This window comes from Pundamilia nyererei, unplaced genomic scaffold (assembly GCF_000239375.1).
Source record: "Pundamilia nyererei isolate P.nyererei 1_Seehausen unplaced genomic scaffold, PunNye1.0 scaffold00109, whole genome shotgun sequence".
Lineage (NCBI taxonomy): Eukaryota > Metazoa > Chordata > Actinopteri > Cichliformes > Cichlidae > Pundamilia > Pundamilia nyererei.
Window position 1 is genome coordinate 940,868 of NW_005187510.1, and position 22,022 is coordinate 962,889.

The 22,022-nt window shown below is 44.3% G+C and overlaps 2 protein-coding genes across 4 annotated transcripts in view; one reads left to right on the plus strand and one right to left on the minus strand.

Moving 5' to 3' along the window:
• klhl32 (kelch-like family member 32) overlaps nucleotides 1–9,700 on the plus strand; it is a 34,196-nt gene extending 24,496 nt beyond the window's left edge. For all 3 annotated transcript variants that reach the window (XM_005741279.2, XM_005741281.2, XM_005741280.2), the window contains 5 exons: nucleotides 2,117–2,843; nucleotides 2,992–3,050; nucleotides 5,234–5,426; nucleotides 7,740–7,834; nucleotides 8,579–9,700. In XM_005741279.2, the coding sequence (XP_005741336.1) occupies nucleotides 2,117–2,843; nucleotides 2,992–3,050; nucleotides 5,234–5,426; nucleotides 7,740–7,834; nucleotides 8,579–8,740 (1,236 nt within the window). In that variant the 3' untranslated portion in view covers nucleotides 8,741–9,700. The remainder of the gene's footprint in view (nucleotides 1–2,116; nucleotides 2,844–2,991; nucleotides 3,051–5,233; nucleotides 5,427–7,739; nucleotides 7,835–8,578) is intronic.
• Nucleotides 9,701–10,165: 465 nt separating this feature from the next.
• The window catches only part of mms22l (MMS22-like, DNA repair protein), a 16,671-nt gene continuing 4,814 nt past the window's right edge, over nucleotides 10,166–22,022 (minus strand). The window contains exons 12-26 of the mRNA XM_005741282.2: nucleotides 21,838–21,957; nucleotides 21,384–21,619; nucleotides 19,095–19,311; nucleotides 18,725–19,014; nucleotides 15,253–15,434; nucleotides 14,846–14,996; nucleotides 13,427–13,566; nucleotides 13,166–13,308; nucleotides 12,831–12,987; nucleotides 12,563–12,708; nucleotides 12,241–12,452; nucleotides 11,824–11,990; nucleotides 11,171–11,267; nucleotides 10,810–10,977; nucleotides 10,166–10,644 (exon numbers count right to left, since the gene is read on the minus strand). Coding sequence (XP_005741339.1) covers nucleotides 10,569–10,644; nucleotides 10,810–10,977; nucleotides 11,171–11,267; nucleotides 11,824–11,990; nucleotides 12,241–12,452; nucleotides 12,563–12,708; nucleotides 12,831–12,987; nucleotides 13,166–13,308; nucleotides 13,427–13,566; nucleotides 14,846–14,996; nucleotides 15,253–15,434; nucleotides 18,725–19,014; nucleotides 19,095–19,311; nucleotides 21,384–21,619; nucleotides 21,838–21,957 — 2,502 coding nt within the window. The 3' untranslated portion in view covers nucleotides 10,166–10,568. The remainder of the gene's footprint in view (nucleotides 10,645–10,809; nucleotides 10,978–11,170; nucleotides 11,268–11,823; nucleotides 11,991–12,240; nucleotides 12,453–12,562; nucleotides 12,709–12,830; nucleotides 12,988–13,165; nucleotides 13,309–13,426; nucleotides 13,567–14,845; nucleotides 14,997–15,252; nucleotides 15,435–18,724; nucleotides 19,015–19,094; nucleotides 19,312–21,383; nucleotides 21,620–21,837; nucleotides 21,958–22,022) is intronic.

Genomic DNA, 22,022 nt, shown 5'->3' on the forward strand with positions numbered 1-22,022 from the left:
ATATTCATCAAATATATATATATATATATTTGATGAATTTGGTGCCAAAATGCAATTTCTTCAGATTTGCAATCACAAACATGTACAGAAATGCATGACACACAGCAGACGCTCAGACTAATAAACAAGAAATTAAACACTGCCATCTGCATCTCGTATACTGTTTGTTTATGTTGATGACAATGTGCAGTAGGAAGGGCTGCGTTTGACCGGGTGTTCGTCTGTCAGCGTATAGTAAGCGTGATGAACTGCCGGCATTGCGGAGTAAAGCGGCAGTGCAGGGTGGGACTCGCCGCTTTGACTGTTCATTTGCTCCAATCAGCCCCCACACCACCGCCACCGCCACCCCCGCTCTCTCTCACTTCTTTTCTCCCCTCTCTTTCTTTCTCTCCTTCTTCTCTTCTCTGATTAGGCCCACCGCGGCTCCATCAGAGCCCCAATCCCCCAGCTGTCACTCGGCCGCCCGTCTGATTGAAAACAATCAGGCCTCTGATGGCACAATTACCCTGACCCTTTAGCCAGCCACCGCCGCCATAATCAGCCTCTGATTAGGCTGCTTTGGGGCTCCTTCACTTCACCCAGAAGGTTAATTTGGGCATCAGACGGAAGCGAGCGGCGAGCGGGGGCTGTCGTCCGAAAGGGGTGGTGGGCTGCAGGGTGGTGGGGTGCACGCCAAAACCGGACTGACCTAGCTCGGGCGTCAATCATCGTCACTCAGAGTTTTCTTAGAGCCTCTCGTGCTCTGGAAATCACATTTTCTCTGCCTTTGTTTTTCCCCTCTCCCTCTCTCTCCCTCTCTCTCTATCTTGCCATCCTTTGCTCAGTCTCCCCTCCTCCCCTCACTATCTCTTTCCCTCACCCTCTTCTTTTCTCACACACACACACTCTCTCTCTCACACACTTTCTCTTTCAGCATGGAGGGGAAGGAGGGAGAAGGAGTTGATTTATTCTGTGCCCCGAGGAAGTTGTGTGATGCAGCGTGACCTTCACAGTCAGCTGCCGTAGTGCGCACACGCATGCTCACACACACACATGCGCACGCACGCACATGCACGCACGCACACTGTCACTTTAAAGCATTGAGGAGGAGAGAGGCGGGGTTAGCGGTGGAGGAAAGGGAAGACGAGACAGCAGAGTGGCACAGTTACCACAAAAAAGACAGAAGCCTGACTTGCATGTTTGTTGCATATTCACACCTTCAGAGGGGACTGAAAGGAGAAATGAGGAAAGGAAGGTTTCGTCTGGATAGCAAAGACAAGGCACGCATCCAGTGTGTGTGCATACATCACATCTCGACTCCTGTATTATCAGTGCAGTCGTGACATTGACAGTTTTTTCCCCCTGATTTGTTCTTAGCCATCCTCGTGTCCCTTTTCCCCCTAAAAATCTTTATTCCTTTATTCGCTGTAATAAGCTCTCAGTCTCTGCGCAGATTGCGCTAACAACCACTTTGTTTTCCTGATAATGGTATCAGTGATCTCCAGTCATCTCGCCCACATTCACACCTCGTCGCAGCTAAATAACCTTCCATCGCTCTCAAGTTCAATTAAATCCCTTCCCTGCTACCCGGTTCGCCCGCGTTAAACAAAGGAGGCTGCCTGTGGATATTTACAGTCTGAATATTGAATGCTGCTGATTAATAAATGCTTGTGTGTGTGTGTGTGTGTGTGTTAGCAACTATGGCTGTAGTGCTGGCTCAATCTTGCCATAATAGCCTATAGGTGTCTAGAAAAATTTCTGATTAGCAGTCCTTCAGTGTTTCTTTTTTCTCTCACATTGGTTTTCTTTCCCTATCTCTATTTTTTCCCAAAGTCTTTCCTACTGATTCTTTCCTTCTACACTTCCCTCTTATCCTAACGTCTTTCCTATTTGCGTTTTGTAGGGACTGGATGAAAAACGACTGGAGCAGGGAGACTTTTGTTTCTAATTTAAAACTTGAAAAGAAACAAAAACTGAGCCATAATGAATTCAAATAATAATTTCATCAATAATACATTAAAATTGAATGAGCAGTTTTTGAATTTATGGAACCATGACAGCATGATGAATATTGTAGTCACTGTTCTTCCTGCTTGCTCTTGGTCTCTAACTGATCTTCTCTTCTTTCTGGATTTAGTTGGTTGTTCTGTGGCTCGAGCACGACTGTCGCTACCAGTACACCGAGGACCTTCTGCAGCACGTCCGCTACGGACTGATGGACGTCCCCACACTGCACCACCTTTCGCGTAGCCATCCTCTGGTCCAGTCTAGCCCTACCGCTGCAGCTCTGGTAGATGAGGCCTTGGACTACCACCGCGCCATCTTCGCTCAGCCCCTCCACCAGTCAGCCCGCACCAGACCGCGCTTCCAGTCCCTCACCCTCTACATAGTTGGAGGTCGGAAGCGGGAGGTGAGCAGAGTCCGGGAGCTGCGGTATTTCAACCCAGCTGTGCAGGAGCACGTGCGAGTGGCGGGCGGGTCGAACTGGAGCGAACTGGTCCCCATGCCTACTGGACGCAGCCACCACTGCGTGGCTGTAATGGGGAACTTCCTGTTTGTCGTAGGTGGAGAGATGGAGCACGCCACTGGGAGGACATGTGCAGTAAGGACCGCCTGTAGATATGACCCCAGGGGCAACCGTTGGACTGAGATTGCCCCCATGAAGGCATGTAGGGAACACTTTGTCCTGGGAGCTCTGGGGCAGTACCTGTACGCAGTGGGAGGCAGGAATGAGCTGAGGCAGGTGCTGCCCTCTGTGGAGCGTTACTGTCCCAAGAGGAACAAATGGATGTTCGTCCAGCCCTTTGACCGCTCGCTGTCCTGCCACGCCGGCTGCGTTGCTGACAACCTGCTCTGGGTGTCAGGTACACAAGGAGAGAACACAGACTCAGCCTGCACATTCGGTCCCATAGATGTTACTTTTATCTCACTTCTGCTAAGTTCACACTTTCACACACATTTGCAGGAGAACGTGTCACTGCCAGAATCCTGAGATGTTTGTTTGTGTTCCAGGTGGGGTGACAAACACGGCTCAGTACCAAAACCGGCTGATGGTTTACGACCCAGAACAGGTAGCTGTGGACTGATTGGATTTGTTTCTGTGTGTCGAGGAAATGCATGTTCATTTTCCCTGATTACAGCTGTATACTCGATACTACGGCACACTTTATCACCATATTCCCAAAACATACTAAAGCCAACTCGAGCCAGTATTTACATATAAGCTAAGAATGAATTTACTGTGAACGAGGCTGCTGATAGAGACAAAATCACAAAGAAGTATGATTATACGCTACAGTTCATTCTACTTTCAGTGGGGTTTTCTTTTTTTGAACAGTGATTTTGTTTTACTGACAGTAACCTTACTGTTTGCATTCATCTCCTGACTCTCAGCAAACAGCAGTGATCAGTACAAAAAACAAACAAAAAAAATACCCTTTTACACGCCCAGGTCCAAACAGCTGACACACAAAATTTCCCTCAAGCTTCTTTTTTTTTTTTCTCAGGAGCTTTTGGAGACCAAATGTGAGGTAGATGAGATTATTTGAGTTACATTTTTCAGGTGTTCAGAAGCAGAACTCTAAATTGATGGTCTGTGGTGGATGTGAACTGCTCGGTAAAGCGTTTTGGTTGCTATTATGTCAGTGCTGAGAGCTTGTTGTGTCCTTGGAATCCTTATTCAGAGCCACTTATTATGAGACTCATCCTGAGATTTTTCTCTGTGAAAGTTTGTACTGAGGTTAGCTTATAATACAGTTCACTCTGTTTGAATTATTGTTGACTGATGATGAGACTTTTGGAAAAGTACACACCTAAACATCATCGGTGTAATAATAATGGAGTATTTTTTTTCTCTCTCCCAGAAATAAAAGCACACCTTACGTTCTCAATGACTGATAGCACAACAGGCAGTTGTCAAGTGTCTGCTAATTGATTTTCACACTGTATGGAATCAATTAAAAACATCCCAGCCACTCTGATAAATAGTAAAACTAGATTTGGGATGGGAATTGCATTTGTATACATGGTATGATTAATTTGTGCATCTGCAAAGGTGCGCTTAATGCGAAACGACACTTCCAGGACTCTACATTGCTCCGAAAAACATTTTAAACTGAAAAAGCTGCACTTGTTCAGTCCTTTTCTAATTGCACTGTCATGAATTTCAACATTTAACATGCTAACTGAAAACTTTAGAGTTTGACATGTAGCTCTTGGATTTGTTTTGCATTTTCTCTGAGCACTCAAATGGGGTGAATTTACCCCAACTAGCAAACTGCAAAACCTTTATAGAGGTGGTCATACTTGCTCTGGTCTTCCTTAGTTTTTCAATGTAGAGGCCTGCGAAAACTTTCCTTCACACAAAGCTGTAAAGGTATGTAAAGGTAAAACAACCCCTTTGCTTATTTCAGCAAGACAAAATGTTGCAAACAGTAAAATTTAGTTCCAACTTTTGTCGTGTTTTTTCGGTTATATTTTTGAAATTAAATATGAGCTTTAAATGATTTTGATTCTGTGTGCAATAATCAAACACACCTTTCTGCACTGGAATGTAGAGGGCTAAACATCAATCGGTTGTGTTTATAGGCAGCTGCTAAAGCCTGCATATAGTACGCGGTGTGTATGTGTGTAATGCGCATATCCATATGGGTCTGTGTTTGTACATGTCTGCGTGGAAGCGAGGGAATGAAGAAACGAAAGAGAGAGGAAGAGAGTCTCATTTGTATTCACCATGAATCTACATTCACCTGCCAGAGCAACAGCAACCCCCCACCCACTCTACCCTCAACAGATGGCCACCCGTCAGCTCCCAGCAGACACACACGCACACACACACTTTCTCTCGCTCATTCTCTGCCTCAATCAAGCACTCACACACACACACACACACACACACACACACACACACACAGAAAATACACTTCGACACACTTAGTGAAATGAGCAGGGATCCTCGGTGTAAAATGGAGTGGCTGAAACATATGATTAGAAATAGGGAGGGAAGTCATTAGTACAAACCTGAGCTCCAGTGTCACGTTATTTATCTAGCGCTGAGCATACATCAATTACCCATGCATGGATATGCTTAAATATTAATCTTCGTATTCATCCTCCTTCCCTTTCCACCATCGCTGTTTCTCTCTGCCTCCCTCTTTGTACTGCATCTCTTATTTTCTCCCTTTTTTCCCCCCTTCAAATTCATCTGCCGTTCCCTCCCCATATCTACTCCCCACCACCTTCGCCTCCACCTCAGGACCAGTGGTTGGCCCGCAGTCCCATGTTGCAGAGGCGAGTATACCACGTCATGGCGGCGGTGAGGAGGGAACTGTACGTGTTAGGCGGGAACGACCTGGATTACAACAACGATCGCATCTTGGTCCGCCACATCGACTCCTATAATATGGACCTGGACCAGTGGACGCGGTGCTCATTCAGCCTCCTCACAGGTGGGCAAAGCGATGAAGCCACTGTGGAAACATGCATACATGCTCAGAAATAACTGTGTGACCTGCACAACTTTTTCTGAAATGATCCATTAGATAGAAGCAGAAGCAGCTTTGGCTGTGACAGAGAAATTGCAGCTTTCTTGCTGAGAGTTAGAGGAGATAGGTGATGTCATGTCTGCGCTAACATAAAGCTACTGTCAGGAGGTGGTTAGATTAACTTAGATAAAGACTAGAACTGGGGCAGTTAACTGACTCTATCGAGAAACAATATTTGCTTCTGCTATTCACCTGACAGGATCATGAAATTCACCACTACAATCCATCTTAAACTAGAACTTGTTTATTTAATGCTGGTGTTTTGGTAAGGATAAAAAAAAACACATAGGGTGTGAACAAAATGCTTTTATGCTGGTGCTCGATCACGATACCTTTGATTTGAGCCAGACTAGCAATTTTTATATTAATAGACCAAAAGACGCACTGCCCACTGCGAGTGACTTTACTAGTGACAAACTGGGTGGGAAATGTTAACGCATTTTGCTTCTCCCATCTTCCTAGCATAAATCAGTTTGTAGTTTTTTTGACCAACAACTCTAATATTCTATTTTTGAGAAGATGTTAAATTGAAAGTGTTAGATATGCCCTACATTATACATACACATAAAGTCTGAGTTAACTAACTCATCTATCATAGCAACATATTGAAATTTCTGTTGTGTTTAGCAGCTTGAACCCGCTCTGTCAGGAGCTGTGGAGCCATAAAAGAGAGCTAACTTAAGACATACAGCATCAAGAGACAGCACCCATTCCTTTATATTTTGGAGACCTTTAAAAAATGTTGTTTTGGGCCACAGTTCTCCAGGCTTTCTGAAGGTCTTTCAAAGTTGATCTTCAGACAATGATTGGTTTTTCATACATTGTCCAGTACTTGAAGCTGGCCGTTTTCAGACGTTTTTAGTTAGTCTAAAAACGTCTAATCTTAGAATTTAAACTGGTTCTTTGCTATTTGTAGGCACTTTGCCACAAGCAGCCTGTTACAAAAAATATTTTTTCCCATTTCTTTAGTTGAATCTATGAAAAATGCCAAAGGTCAGTTTGACAGACATAAAATAATATTTTTTGCACCAACAAGGAATGCTGTTAGCAGAAAACCTTGCACATCTTGGCATGTTGTACAAGTATCTACAGCAGATGAACAATTTCTGAAAGTCATGTCCTTAAGAAACAGGAGAAAAATCCAGCAAAGACCTGACACAAGACCCGAGACATTCATCAGGGCCTTTAGTTGATCCATGTACTGTTCACTGAAGCCTCATCAGAAATGGTCCCAGTGGAAGGGTGACTGCATTTCCATGTGTGTTTGCACATTTCAATTAAGCGCTGCACCTATTTGCCATTTTTATTGCAAAATATAAAGCTAAGAGGGGTGGCTCAAGACTTTTGCACCGTATCATATATTACACTTTCACGCAAACCTTAATAGTTTTTTGTCAAATCGAGCAAATTAAAAGGACGTATTTCCAAATGCACAGAGGATTTAGTGACATTTGAATACCAGTGTGATGACTAACAGCAGGCTGATACTCAAGGCCACTGTCGATCAACCTTTTTTCCAAGCTGAACTTTTAATTGCTCTTTATGTAGTTGTAAATCTTTAATGAAAAACACTTCTGAAAACAAGCTTTCAGCAGCTTTAATGCTAATCTATTTAGAACACAATATATTTTTAATACAATTATGCACTGTACATATGTGGTGCTTGGAAACGTAGGCTGAGTATAACTCTCGGCTTTGCCCTCCTCTCATTAGATTAGAAACACAACACATAATGCCTCCCTGTTGGCTGCAAGTAGGTGGTAGGATGATTAAATTAAAACATATAGAGAGTATATGTCTACTTTGGACCTGAGGGTATGTTGCACCTTTTAGCCTACAGGATAGCAGTGGGATGGAACACAAGCACTGCCAAGACAATCTCACATGCATATACTGTAGGATGTGGTCATGTTTTCTCATTTCCCATTACAGGCTTTAAATTCTGGATGACTTTATTGTTATTTCCTCCTCCTCCTGTACTCCTGTTTGACTTTACACAATTGTTCTCGGATCTTTTCCTCCCATTATATCTGCAAAAGTTTAAAGACAAAGTCACAGAAAGAACACGCCATAGATCTGCGTACCGTACACTCCCACCCTTGCCCCATCTTTCTCCATTTATCTTCCCCTCTGCCTCCTGGGGGACGTGGAAGTCATATTGTCAGGATGCCCTCTGATTGGCACAGTGAAGCATTGTGCCGTCTCTGTCCTCTTCAGGTCAGAACGAGTCTGGAGTAGCGGTCCACGATGACAGGATCTATGTAGTTGGAGGATACTCTATTTGGACCAACGAGCCTCTGGCATGCATTCAGGTGAGTCTTCAGAGTAAAGTGGTGGGTCTGCTGATTCTCATATTTGATGGCAAAATGCCAGTGACGCTCCACAGTGCAGGGCAGTGAGCACAGGGCCTACTACTTCCTACGGAGGACGTTGGGTCATTCTCATGAAGTCTGTTTCTGATTGTTTGGTCGGAGACATTCACACCAGCGGCCTCCTGGATGTCGTCCAGTTCCTCCTTGCACAAAGGGGCACATACTAGCCCTGCTGAGGGGATTAGTATTCCACAAGTTGAACTGACTTGATGATTGATTAAGTTAGTACATGCTTTAGTAGGTTGTTCAAGCAGTTTCACTAGTATTGTAGGGAACAAGTGCTCTAATGTAGGCAATTAATTCAAATCTAACCCACTATCCCCTAGTTAACAGCAAGAACCTTCCCAACTTTTCATGGCTCGTCAATCTAAAGATGAAGACCATTCTAGCTGGAATCTAGTAAGGAGCAAATGACTTTCATTAAACAATCTTTCTCTGGTATTAATATAAAGACTGAAAACAGGCTTAATTGGGATTTATTAATGGGCATAGGGTCATCTATAGCAGTTTTTAAAGACTGAAATAGGACAATATCTCTTACCTTTCCTGAGGCTGATACGTATGTTTGTATCAAATTTCATGCCTTGTGGTGGTGCCAAAGGAAAAGACATTGTTATTACTATGTACTGGCCCAGTGCCATTACTACAGCTGTGCCATATACTGCATGAGTTTTCTCTTTCCAGGTGCTGGATCTTAGCACGGGGGGAAAGGAGGAGGTTTTCTACGGGCCAACGTTGCCGTTTGCCTCCAATGGGATAGCGGCCTGTTTCCTTCCTGCTCCTTACTTCACCTGCCCAAACCTACAAACTCTACAAGTACCCCATCACAGGATAGGTGCTGTTTAAACCACTCCTTTACAAAACGTGAGGAAACCAGAACATGTGACCAGAGGATGGAGCACTTTCAGATAAACTCTTTTTTTTTTCTTTTTTTTTTAAAGTGCTCGATTATTGGACTCAATCTGAAACACGCCATCTCTGACACCAAAATGTAATAATAATATTTTCCTGACAAGAGCCATGCTATTTAAGCTATTTAAACTTCTAGGAACAATCTGCGTTCACAACAATAAAGCATTTTTTGGTTGTGTGTTTCCAAAGACTGAAACATCATGACCACTGAAGACATAAGGAGCAAGTGGGAACATAAATCTCGCAGGAAAGGGACAGGAGAAAAAGAAAATGACAGTCATCCTAACTGTTAATAAAGACGTGGAAAGAAGATATTGCTGACCTGCTCAACTGTCCTCAAGATAATAATGAAACTGCAGTTTCTGTAACCCATTAAAGTACTGTAGGAGCATTTCTAGCTAGAACTGCTGTATAACACTTCCACGTGATCCCTATAATCACTTCGGTGGCCTGAAGAACAGCCTGCTTTCTAATCGCCTGTGCTGGTACTTGGGTTCGTAGGTGTCAGGCTTGAGCTCATCAGTACATAAATAACCATGCCATCTTTTTCAGTTCAAATAAGATAACAAAAAAAAAAAACGACCTGTGTGAGTCCGACTGTTAATACGCTCAGGACCTAAGACTGTGGTCTAATGAATGTCTAGTCCCATCTGCGTGCATACGTACCATATACTGAATAATGCTGATTGTCCAAAACATACTTCTGACCAAAACAAACCCCCGTTTGTCTGTCGAAAAGAAAGGTGTTGAAAACCTGGAAAATTTGCAGAATAAAGATGCAAACAGAGAAGTGAAAAAAAGCGCAGGAGTGTGTTCTGTCAAGAGCAGTAGTAGTTCTAAGAGTTCGGGGGTGAGGATGACTGCTCTTCAGTGGGAATTATTTAGCAGCAATAGATAATTGCACACTAATTTAAAGAACCACCTCAGTTTCTTTCTTTATGCATGGATTCTCCAACCAGCTCTGATGCTGCTGGAGGAAAAAGGAATGTGATGCAGCAGAAAGCTCCTCGGATGAAGGAGATGCATTGCAGTTTGATGAGGCTGGAAAATGACTAGCAATGACAGAAAATGAGACTTGGTGATTGTGGGAGACAGGAGTGAGACTTCATGTGATTAGGTGCAAACTAGAACGGGATTGGAAGAGATTGCTGAACTTGGAACGGGGAGAAAGAACGGGAGAGTGGGAACAAACAGTACTACTTCTTCCCTCTGCTCAACTTTTTTTTTAAGGTGTGGTGGTGAAGTCATTGGGCCCTGATCAAATCTGTAATTCAGACTGCTGGATATATAGATGCAGCACCTCATACCATAATCACAAATAATGTGTGCACACTTCACATTCTTCCCTTCTCTTAGTATCGAACAGAAACGAAAAGGTGGGGATGCTGGCGTGTGGCCACATTCACATTTATTGTCACATTTTTCATTCAGTAACAGTGAATCTCTTGAGATGCAAAGCTGCACTTTTTTCTTTTTTGGACAATATGTACATATCTACAGGCAGGTAATATTAAGCTTTTAATCCATGATAGGAACATGCCCCTTTGTATATTTTTTCCCTTCTACAAATCTTTTCTGTGCTTTTTTACAACTGCATTTGAGGTTTTAAGAATATTACAGATTATGCTAAAGATAAATTAAACAGAATTTCTAAGGTATCCTCATTTTTTTAAGGGAAATTGACAAAAATGAAAATACTACATGATAAGAAGAGATTCTTGGAGGGGTCTGGAAGAGGTCTCTCTTTACTGGATTTTTTTTGTCACTCGCTTTCCAGACTGGTTATTTCAGCTTGCCCACTTTCCCCAAGGAGACCCAGCAACTTCACATATGCACTCCTGTTACACAAACAAATGTGGCACATTCTGTAAGTCACAGAGCTGCTGAATATTTCTTGTTCTGTATGCAACTGCAGCGCTTATTGTCTAGACAACTTAAAAATAGTTTAAAGTGATGAATGCCGTCTACATGGCTTCCAGGGTGTGATTCATGTGCTTGCTCACCTCAAGGCGATGTTCTTGCCCAGTCCTCTTTTGTGCTCAGTGTTTCTCAGACTGAGAGACAGGTTGGGGATAAGAGCTTGAACCACAGTGGGATCTAAAACAGCCACAGTCTCCAAGATGCCGTATATCTGCCTGTCGTAGACTCCCTCGTTCTCCTCCACAAACGACCTAAGAGCATCGAGATGGTAGGCATAATAAATAAATAAATGAATAAAAATGATGGATAAAAGAGGCTGTAATTTGATGATGATCTATAATTACTGTCTATGAATAATGTGTACACTTCAAATGATCTTACACAGTCGAATATTGCAAAGTTTGTCGATGCATACAGTATTTAATGCTACAAACATTCAGTTACCGTAAGACTGTGATCATCTGGTCGCATGGTCTCTCTGTAGATGCGGCACCACACCGCTCAACTACAAGCTGTAAGGCATCTGTGCTCGTCTTCCTTACTGCACATCCAAAATAAAAAAATAAAAATCACTTCACAATCACATCAATAGAGACGGGCTGGAAAGTGTTGATTATATAATGCATCAGTCTGAAATGAAGTGAATCCACTTAAATGACACTGTTATATAAAAAATGACTTTAACTTCTACTTCAATCAATCAAAACTGCAGTAAAATGTAGAGTTAACAGAAGATCTGAGTACTGCAAGTCATTACAACAACTCCTAATCTACATAACAAGAGTTTCTGAGTAGAATTTGGCACTTTCTCACACGGGGAACAGCTGCTGGATTACAACTTTATTCGTTTATGCCACTAATGTCGCACTGTCCATATTCCTCTGCTCTGGACCATCATTACATTGCTTGTACTCAGTGAACTGTGATCATATGGAAAGCCAGACGCTCTCTTTTTATACCAACTTCTGGATTGTTAGATCTCATGATTATATAGTTTTATACTTAAGCTGCAGACAGAGAAACAGTGAGGTAGTGGAGCACTGCTATATTAAAACTTGGCTTGTAAAACTATTTAAGATTCAGATTGTCAATCTTACCCTGTGGCTCGTTGACCAGCATAATGCAGCGCAGCAGAGAGGGGAGGGGCACGGTGAGTAGGGAGGGGTCTGAGTCACCATTTCGTCTCAGAAGCTCAAACAGGAACATCAGGACGGATGCCAGACGAGGAGGGGGGGCGTGACCTTTGAACTGCAGGAAGTTCTCACTGCAAACACAAGCAGAGGTATTTCTAGTAACTTTAAGTGGCTGTTTATGTAGACACATGGTGAAAGAAGGAAATGATGTACATGAGTCCTTGATAATAAAGGTAAGACAGCCTTTGGGGCGTTTGGAGTTTTCAGTCATTCCTGAGAGAGTTTTTGATTAAACAGGAATCACATTCAGAAATTAAGTGAACATGAAATTCAGGTCAATGCTGGATCAGGCAAATTCTTTTCATGGTTCTGCAGACCTACCAAAGAACCTCTAGGATGAGTCTCCTCAGGGCAGCTCCACGGCTGGTTGGGTTGGCCTCGCAGGCACCTAGAAGCACCGGGTGGTTGGCAATAATGCCCACAGAAGGCGAGGCAGGAAGGAAATGGTCCAAATATCTGCGAGTTACAGAACGTAGTTGCTGCTTCAGGTAAGCCCCCTGGGACTGAGACACACTAGAGGCCACAGACAGACCCTGGAAGACGATAAATGGAAGGGTCTTTATCAAAATAGCCAGGTTTCTTTCTTTAATGTAACGGCTGTGTGTTTGGACAAAGTGTGTCTATATTATACATTTGTCCCTACCTGTATATACAAAGGCAGACTGTCTCTGAGAGCTTTGTCTTGCTGTGTGAGGTTGTGGGGAAGTAGCAGCCCATCCACAATGCGGAACAACAGCTGTTGTGCTTTTGATGTGGCCAGCAGGGGGCTCCAGTGCTTCACAATGCAGCCTGGTCACAGAGAAAAGAGTGTTGTACTCTCATACGCAATTCCAATAATTTCTTGCCCAGTCGTGGACTATATACACAGTATATTCTGTGATGCGTTTGAAATTGATAAACTTTGCACCTACCAACAGCCCAGTATGCTAGCTGTATTCCCTCTTGGTTCTTGCTGACGAGAGACGGTTTAATGTGCTTCAGGATGTCACCAATGTAGTCTAGGGCTGTGGTCACCATGGCTGAACGCTCAGACAAAACCTTCAGTCCACTGTACACACTGCCTACAGCCTAACACCATGTGAAACACATAGAAACACACGCTGATGAAGGTTTACAGACGATTTTTAATTTTACTTGGACACAAAGCTGACCTGAGTTCTCTCATAACTAACTTGCTGTAAAATTTCAAAATACACAAAGACAGAATTATTCCCCAGTGTGTTTGTCACCTGTGTGCGTATGTTACCTTGACAAACATCTCCAGGGCTGCAGTCGGCTCTGGCCTGGTTGCTGTGGGATTAAGGTTGGCTCTCTGCAGAAGCCTCTCCACCTCGGGAAGCCTCAGCACAAGCCGGGTCAATTCACACAACTGTTGTTCCACAGCCCGGGCTGACGAATGCAAAAACACAAACACTGGTTATTCAAATGATAACGAAGTTCACATTAATGTAAACACTTCCTTTTTTACTTAAAGAATAGGTTGAAAACTGCTGTTGAATATTGTTACCTGTTCTGCTGTCAGTGCCATCTGGGTTCTTGTGAAGGTGCTGCTGTAGAACACATCTGACCCAGGCCCTCACTGACAGGCTTTGTGCAGAACCAGACACAGCAACGCCAGGATCTCCACTCAGAGAGGACACCAGCTCACTGCGAAAGAGAAGAGACAGCAAGAACCTGATCACAAGACTGTTTGGAGATGTGTGGGGCAGGGTGGGTGGGGGGCGAGGCGGTTTCTATTGACTGTCCAACTAATGCACATCTTTTCAAATGGTGGAAAGCCTAATTCAATGGAAGCAAATTCTACTTTGCAGCTTGTGCAATCACTTTAAAGCAACCCGCACAAAATAAGAAAGATAAGCTTGTCAGAAAAAAACTTCTAAAAAGGATCACTTTGGTATCTTGCAGTTGAAGGGTCAGGTACTGGCAGTTGCCCATACAAAACACACCACCTCCTTATTGCATAATAATCTTCCTGCCTCTCTTTCATTAATAAACAGTGCCCAGACAGCTCAGTAGGTAAGGCTGTGGTCTATTAACATTTTGGTTCATGGATATTATTTTAGCTTATGGCTCGTTTTCTTTCTCCATCTTGCTGGACTGGTGGAGAAGGATGTGCAGCTGATGGCCAGATAATATTCCAGATGTCTGCAATTTTAACTAGGGAACTAATTTCAAACCACAGCAGGCTATTCTGATTGGTGTTTCAGCATCTCTGTCTTTGCTAGACGCATTCCTGTAATATCTAATCTGTCTTTGTTGTAGTGGTTTCAGGCTGTGCAGGTAGAATTTCCATTAAGCATGCCACAAGTGGCCATGTTGAATCTTCCTAATGGTTTAGCCCTCTGTTAACCTTAGCCAAAGGCTCATTGCTGCAGCCAATTCCATTTCATGTTTATGTAGCTTGTTAGAGCCTCTAACAGCTTGTGTTGTAAGCATATGAAGCACATGCACATGTCAGCGCTTATGTGATGGGAGGGACTTGGAGCTGCAGATGGAGGGTTTTTTTAAAACTCTTGGATATTTTTTTTTCCCCTACTGCAGCTTTAGTATCACTTGGCACCGTCTGAAAAGATGTCTGTGGTTGAAATAATAATCATTCTTCTACTCTTGAGTGTAATTTTGAAGCTTTTACCTTCTGTATAAAGGCATGAATGCATTTTTATTTATTAATAACCATCTTCACTATACAAGGACACCCTGTGCTTCATTTATTAATTAGAGACGGTGTAATGTACCTGCAGAAGTTATGGAAAACAGTTTTTTTAAGTGCGTCACACAATGATGAAGCTTGATAACTAACAGGAAAAGAGGAGAACATCATTCTCATCGGACTCACCTGATGTAAAAGCATCAGGTGAGTCAAATGAAAATGTTTTGGGACAGAGAAGACTGGGGGGTGGGATTGGATTCAAAGGTCAAAGCTTACCTGTTTTGAAGCAGATGGGAAAGATAGCGAGTTACCAAGAGTGGGTGAACCATGTCATCCGACCCAAAGTATTGCATGATGGACTGAACTGAATTTGGTTGAAGGTCCTGGGGTGCTGAAGTGGGTAGATCAAAGGCGAGCAGGGTGAAACCTGAGGAAAATGAAAATAGGTCAGTGTTGTCTCAGTTAGTTGGATGATGATACGTATAGCGCTCAAAGTCATTAATGTCTTCTCTTTACTATGATCTTTGAATTTTTGTGTCCTTTCCAGTTCTACCTTTTCACTCATAAAGCCATATTTTCCCCTCAAATTTCTTTCATTTAAAATAGCTACATCAGTTTTCTTTTGTATGAGGATGCCCAGAAATCGTGCTCTCCCACCTTTCCTTCCACTGGGTCTTACTGACCTGCAGCTGCATCTGCAAGCTGTGCTGGAGGTGTCTGAGAAAGACGTAGGCTGTGCAGAAAGGGGAAGAAGTGAGCCCAGAGAGCAGCTGCTACCGCTAGGTGGCGCTCTTTCACCACACTGGCGGTAGCAGGAACCCAGGACAGGGTGGGAGCTGACTGGTCACTGCGCTGATGGACTCGTCTGGAAGGACACAGACACACAGAAAGCGAGAACAGATAAACAAATCTATCCAATGCAAAATCCAAACTCAGTGCTCCCTCTTGTGTACAACCCCCCCCTACTTTCTCAAATCCTTTTGCTCCACAGTTCCTCTCTTTCACTCCTCCTTCATATGTTTTCCCTCTCTTCTCTCCTGGGGGATTACTGGGTGCAGTGGTGCGCTGCAGTGTGGAGCAAAGCGGGGTGGAGGTAGGTGTGAGGAAGGAGAGGAGGATATTATAGGCATAGAGTGGAGCCTAATACTGATCCCCTGTACACAGACTATACTTTGGCTCTTCTGGCTCATCCCTGGCCCTGGCCCCAGCCGCTACGGCAGCCCCACAGTGGCTGGCATTAGCCCAGATAAGCAGCTGAAGGAGCTGTAATCTCATTTAGACGGGAGATGATCCTTCTGTCCCCCTCATTCACCCGGATGAGGGTGTAGGGAAGCGGGGGCTAAGATGAGGTGGGGAAGAAGCAAAAGATAGAGGAACTAGCAGCCCCCTTCTATCCTATCCTTAACCACACACTCTACTCTGTTACTATATTACATACACACACGCACACACTCACACACACCTCAACGGTGCCTTCCCTTCCAGCAAGGTTGCATCTAATCCAGAGAGAGCTGAGACAATCGATTAGAGTCTGAATTCATTAGCCTCGTTACTACTGCGGAATAGGCCTTTCACACCCATCAACCCTCATTGTACAAGACATCGTCAGAGACCCCACTTAATCCTCCTCACTGTGGCTTCTTACATGTACACACAAACACATACACACGCCGTTACATACCACTAGGGACCAAAGTAACCCTTCCCCCAGCTGCCTTCACTGTAAAGACATTAAAAAAAAAAAAGTAGCATCCTAACAATGCCAGGCAGACAAACACATCAGACGCACACATGGGCATACATGGAATTAACTCCACGTCCCCTGTTTCCTTACTTTGTCCTCACATTTGTATCTAATGTAAAAGTGTTTTTTTCCTTTATAAGAAGACACTTGACAGTAGTTGTCCTTGACTATCGGGGGGGGAATCAAAATCCGCTAAAAGGTCTTAATGCTCACAAAGGAAAAAGCTTCACAGGAAGGCTTGTATTTTATCAAGCCAAGGAGATGGGGATTAATTGTTTGTGCCAAAAACAGATCCAACAGACTGTGCCAATGCCAGCTCACCTCATCAACCAGCGTCACCCCTATCCTCCTACAGCGGAGGGTCATGGGAAGAAATAAAATTGAGGAATTATGCCTGTTACTGGCTTCTTGCCTCAGCACCATGACGATGGCTATCAAGAGTGAATGTTCGGACCCTACGCCGCCTCAACCATTGGCAGAATAATTCTCATAATGTGTGCAGATTCCACATGGCTCTTAATAGACATAATGATGCACACACTAAATTTGCCAGGCTACATAATTGCCCATTAATTGTGTCACAGAAAAGGCATTAATCACAAAGAGATACCGAAAATTGCCAGGCCGAAGAATTATATTTAATTTGGCGGCACGAATTGGAAAGAGAGAGAGCACGGTATTTTAATTTTTTTTTTTATTTGGTTAAATGGGTCATGGTGGTCCAGGCCATAACACAGAGGGCCTCTGAGAGTTCTCTTCTTCTCCTCTCACTCCTTGGCCATTAATGTGCAAATGTGTGCCCTTCAACCCCAAGATCTGAGATGGGAAGTCTGGGAATTAGCAAAGCTAACGAGATACTGTGTTACAAGGGGCTGGCACTGAAATAAGAAACGAGTACACCTCGGTTAGTGTTTCACTTTGGGGGTGTGGACAGTTGTGTAGGTTTGTGTGTGCTGAGAGGATGGTAGTGCACACTGGAGAATTAAAGCAATCATACACCTACATGAAACAGCAAGAGGGCTCGGTAACACTTAATTTTACAATGCCCTTTTTCTGAGGTTTCAGATCATTTATTAACCTTTTCAAAGTAGCGTAAGCATAAAGACGTAGTAACACTCTGAGTGCTACAAAACTCCAGAAACAATATATATCTAGGGGTATATTGAAAAATCAGATATATACTCAACAAAGCTGCGTATCAAACCTCATTACTTTGACATAAAATGGACAGCACATTGTGTGCACTGAATACATTTGCTAATAAATGTTCACTTAGTTTTCACCTTTAGTGATGGAGCCACAGGAAACCATCACCAAAACTCTGTAGGATTTTTTTCAAAACAAACCTCACTAGCCTGGTTTCCAGGAGCTGCAAGCAGCAACTTTTTTGATAAAATAGTCTGGATGCTACCAATTGAGAACTCTAACAAATAAGTGGAGCACATACAAAGGTAAAGCAACCAAAGAGAAACCATTTCACCTAGCAGCTGGTGAAGGCCACAACAAAGCTCAAAGATAAGTTAATTTTGAGTTTATAATGGCCACATGGTCATAAATTCAAAATAGGCATTTTTTCCCAATATAAAATGATAGTTGTTGTCAAAGACTTTAATGCCTTTGCACAGCATACTGGTGTAACTTAGGAGCATGAAACACTTAAAATTAATTCATCCATGCAATTATAAGAAGCCGCTTTAATTGTTGTTCAGAGCTATTACAAACATAATAGGTTGCAAACAAACTGACTCTTCTAAATAACACCAGATTAGCGTGTAAAATATACACGTCTTTCCTCACTGTCTGATATCTGTCCACTGTGGCCTCTGTTCCATCTCTACCTCCCATAAACAGAGTGCGTTTCAGATGTGGCTCTCTGACCTTCAGCTGGGGTTGTTCATGTAACGAACACCCCTGTCCTACAGCTGAACTCATTCTGGTGCCCTACTGACCACTGTCTCTCAACACACCCACAGCACTGCTGCCGTCCTCATAAAGACAGGAGGGTCCAAAGAGGGTCCCCTGGGCCCGTAATTCTAATCAGGGCTACTGCAGCACCTGGTTAGGGTGACCCGGAGCCACTGGTCCTCCTGAGACTAACTGGGGCCTCAGTGCTACACAGGCTTTTTACAGACACCCATTCCTGCTGACAGCACAATCCTCTTATTGTCAGTATGAGAAGTGAGTGGACTCTGGGACGGGATGGGGAGAGCAGAAGAGATCACTCTCTTCTTCCGTAGAGACTTATCAGATTTTAATAAAAGCTTAGCTTGGCCTTTGCCAGAAAACATTTGTCTGGATGTGTCTACTATCTGTGAGGGAGTAGCTATCAGTGAATGATGAAAGAATGAGGAAAACTGAGGAGAAGTAAGAGATACCTGGGAGCTGGTGAATATTTACACCTGCTCTCTCACCTGAGCTGCGCAAGGACGATCTGCAGAAAACCCAGGGCAGAATTCAGCTCGGACTGGCGGCAGGCAGGCAGCAACCAATTGAACCCGTCACCGAGTAGCTTTTCCTCTGATAGGCTGAGAGTGGTGCTGGTCTCAAACACCTCGGCCACACCCTCCAGGTAGGACCCAAGTGGCCCCCATAGGGCAAGCCTGCGTGAGACCTCTGTGGTTTTGTTGTAGAACTCTTTGGCTGTCTCGTTAAAGGAGGAAGTCAGCAGGCTAGCCTGAGCTCCAACATCCAGACCCCGCTCCTGGAGCAAACATACGATGGTCCATCAGTTTTGTTATTTTTAATTAAAATCTTTTTTTATGTTATGGTAAACAAATATACCTGGAATAGCAACACCATTGACAGATGCCCTCTCCAGATTAGTGTGCGGTGTCCAAGAGGACAGTTAGAGGGCAGAAAGCCAAGCAGCTCACAAGCTCTGCTGGCCACATCCTCCAGGTCTGCCTGCCGGGCCACTACCAGAAACAGCAGCAGAAAGTTCATGAGACCTGCTTCTGACAGCTCCTGCATCTTCTTTGGGGAGAACTTAGAGTAAATCCTGGACACACAGAGACCAAAGTAAGAAAGAAAGAGGAAGGACAAAGGTTTTCAGGTATGCCACAAGAGATGGACAGCATCATGTCACACAAGACAAAGAAACAAATGGTTGCATTGTTTATTTTTAGATTATTATCCTATTTCACTTTTTTCTTTACTTCCACTATCCAATTCATTAGAAATGATTTGTTCTTCTGAAACCCCCTGACTTTAAACGCTGACTAACTGAACTTTCCACCCCTGTAGTGCACCCCACCACCTGCCTCCATCACCTTCTCAGCTCCAGGGGGAGAGGCTGGGCTCCCCAGCCTATGTGGGTGAGAGAGAAAGGAAAAAGCAAGAGAGTAAGTAAGAATAGAGAACCACCCAGCACGCTGTTAGATCCTGCGGGCACTGTGGAGAAATGCCTTTAAAGATCATGTTAAATGTCAGAGACACTCAGACACACAGCAGTAGGCGCTCAGTCCCTCTCTCTACAGCCAAACCAATTTACTGCAACAACAGAGAGAGATCAATAAAACCACACACACATGCGCACACACACACAGAGCTTGCTCGCCTGGCAGGAAAACACAGAAGGCTGGAGCCCCCTAGCCCTCCCCATCCTAAAATACAGATGCAGCCCACACAGGTGAGTAGAGCTGCTGTTTCGGTCAAAACACAAACAGCGCACATCCCAAGACAAACTCAGTGTAAGAAGTATGACTGGTATAAAAGGAGTGGAGAAAAATGAGACGGAAACTGGGAAAGACCAGGTTAACACCACAACCAGCTTAGTTACACCCACAGAGAACTATAAAAGGAAAAGGTGGTGAAGCATACAGTCAGAGTGAGCAGGGAGGGAGATTTAAATAGATGAATGGCTAGTATGTAACAGGGATATAAGCTGCACACTGGGAGATAGCAGAGGGGATTTTCTGTGTTCTCCCAACCTGTCTCTCTGTTTGTTTATTCTGGACAGCTTTTTTTTCTGGAGGCAAGCAGATGCTCCTAACTCCCAGCATTGGAGAGCAACATGCTTGCAGTCGATCCCATTAATGTGGTCGTCACGGGTGTCCCGCAGAGCCTAGCCAGGAGTGGGAACGCTGCCGAAGCGTTGTGGAGATACAGTCGGCACGCCTCGCGCCTCCTTAGGAAGAGGAGGTAGTGGTGATAGTTTTGGTGGAGGGAGATGGAGGGAGGTGAAGGGGATGGGGGGTGGGGATCTGGACCTGTCCCAGCCCAGCCTGGCTGTCGCCAGACTGCCTACCACCCACATCCCCCTGCTCCCCCACCACCCAAGCTCCCCTCTCTCCGTGTTGGAAACCAACACAGCTTCGTTAAGGCGAATTAACCGCCACGCTCGTTAGCTAATTAGCCCCCATGTCTGCAGTGCTACAGAGCACATTCCAGACAGAGGGAAGTCATTAGGCGGATTTATCTACGGCTGCCTCCCTCTGGCACACAGCCGGCCTGGGATATAGGATGGACCAGTACATGGTTCTGATGCATCCATCAGCTTCTTGTCCTTTGTCTATTTTTTTTTCTTTATTTCCTATTCAAACACGCACTGTATTCTTCTCTCCAACGGCCTCACACACTGAAACCATGTCACTGCTCTAGGGAGCAGGTGCACAGCCTGTGTGTTTGTGTGTGCATCAGTAGGAGGCTTCATGGGTCTGGCCTCTGCTGGAGAGCAGGTGGTTGACTCCTGAGACACCTGCTCCACCGGTGGGCCTGAGTAAATATCAAAGACGCACCGGGAGACTGCGATACACCTGGCATGTACACAAACAAGACTCAAATGCATGACAGTTTGCAAACACACATGTTGTGTGTGTATTTATGCAAGCGAGTGCTTACACATAGGCAAATCCAAACACCATTTAAACACATCACACATTTAAAGATCAAGTGGGAAGGGGAAATCTATATAGCCTATCCCTGATTAGTAATCACTGCTGAAAGCCTCCAAATCAAAACCCCACAATATAGAGTATATAGTGTTATGGTTGTCAAACCTACTTTTCAAGGTGGAAGAAAATGTGAAGGATCGAGAGCTACAAAGCTTCTCAGCCTTCTCTCCATCCTTACCTCCCTTTGATCTGTCTCTGCGGGACTCCTCCAGCCCGATCCTGTGCAAGGCACAGGGCCAGCACTCGAAGAAAGATGTGGAAGGAGTTGGCAGAGCGATAGAGCTGGGTGTATCCAGGAGAGTGAAGGGGAGGCAGGGAGCAGCAGCTCCGGGCCTGCTCCAACAGAGCTAAAGGTGTCTTGCATAAAGTGCCCAGGGCAGAAATCCCCAGCCAGGGCACGGTAAATGAGGCACTCTGAAGAGGAGTGACAGAGCATAATATATAACTGTAGAGCCCTTGTTAACCAGGGTGCAGCATGACATGCTTAGAATTAGAAGTATGGTGTGAATAAAGGAGCAACAAATAAGACATTTCAAAAATTGATGGTTAGACACAAAAGTAAGCTACTTGTAGTAAATTGGTCAGCAAATCAAATGTATACACTTCATGATAAGCCACAGATGTTATTTTACCAAATTCTTGCTGTAGTAATCCCAGAGGGTGGACACAGCACTGGTGCTCGGTTCCCACATCAGACAAAGACTGAGGCAGGAGTGGACATGCATCCTGAACTGCTCCTCTGCTAGACCTCCCTGTTATCACACACACACACACACACACACACACACACACACACACACACACACACACACACACA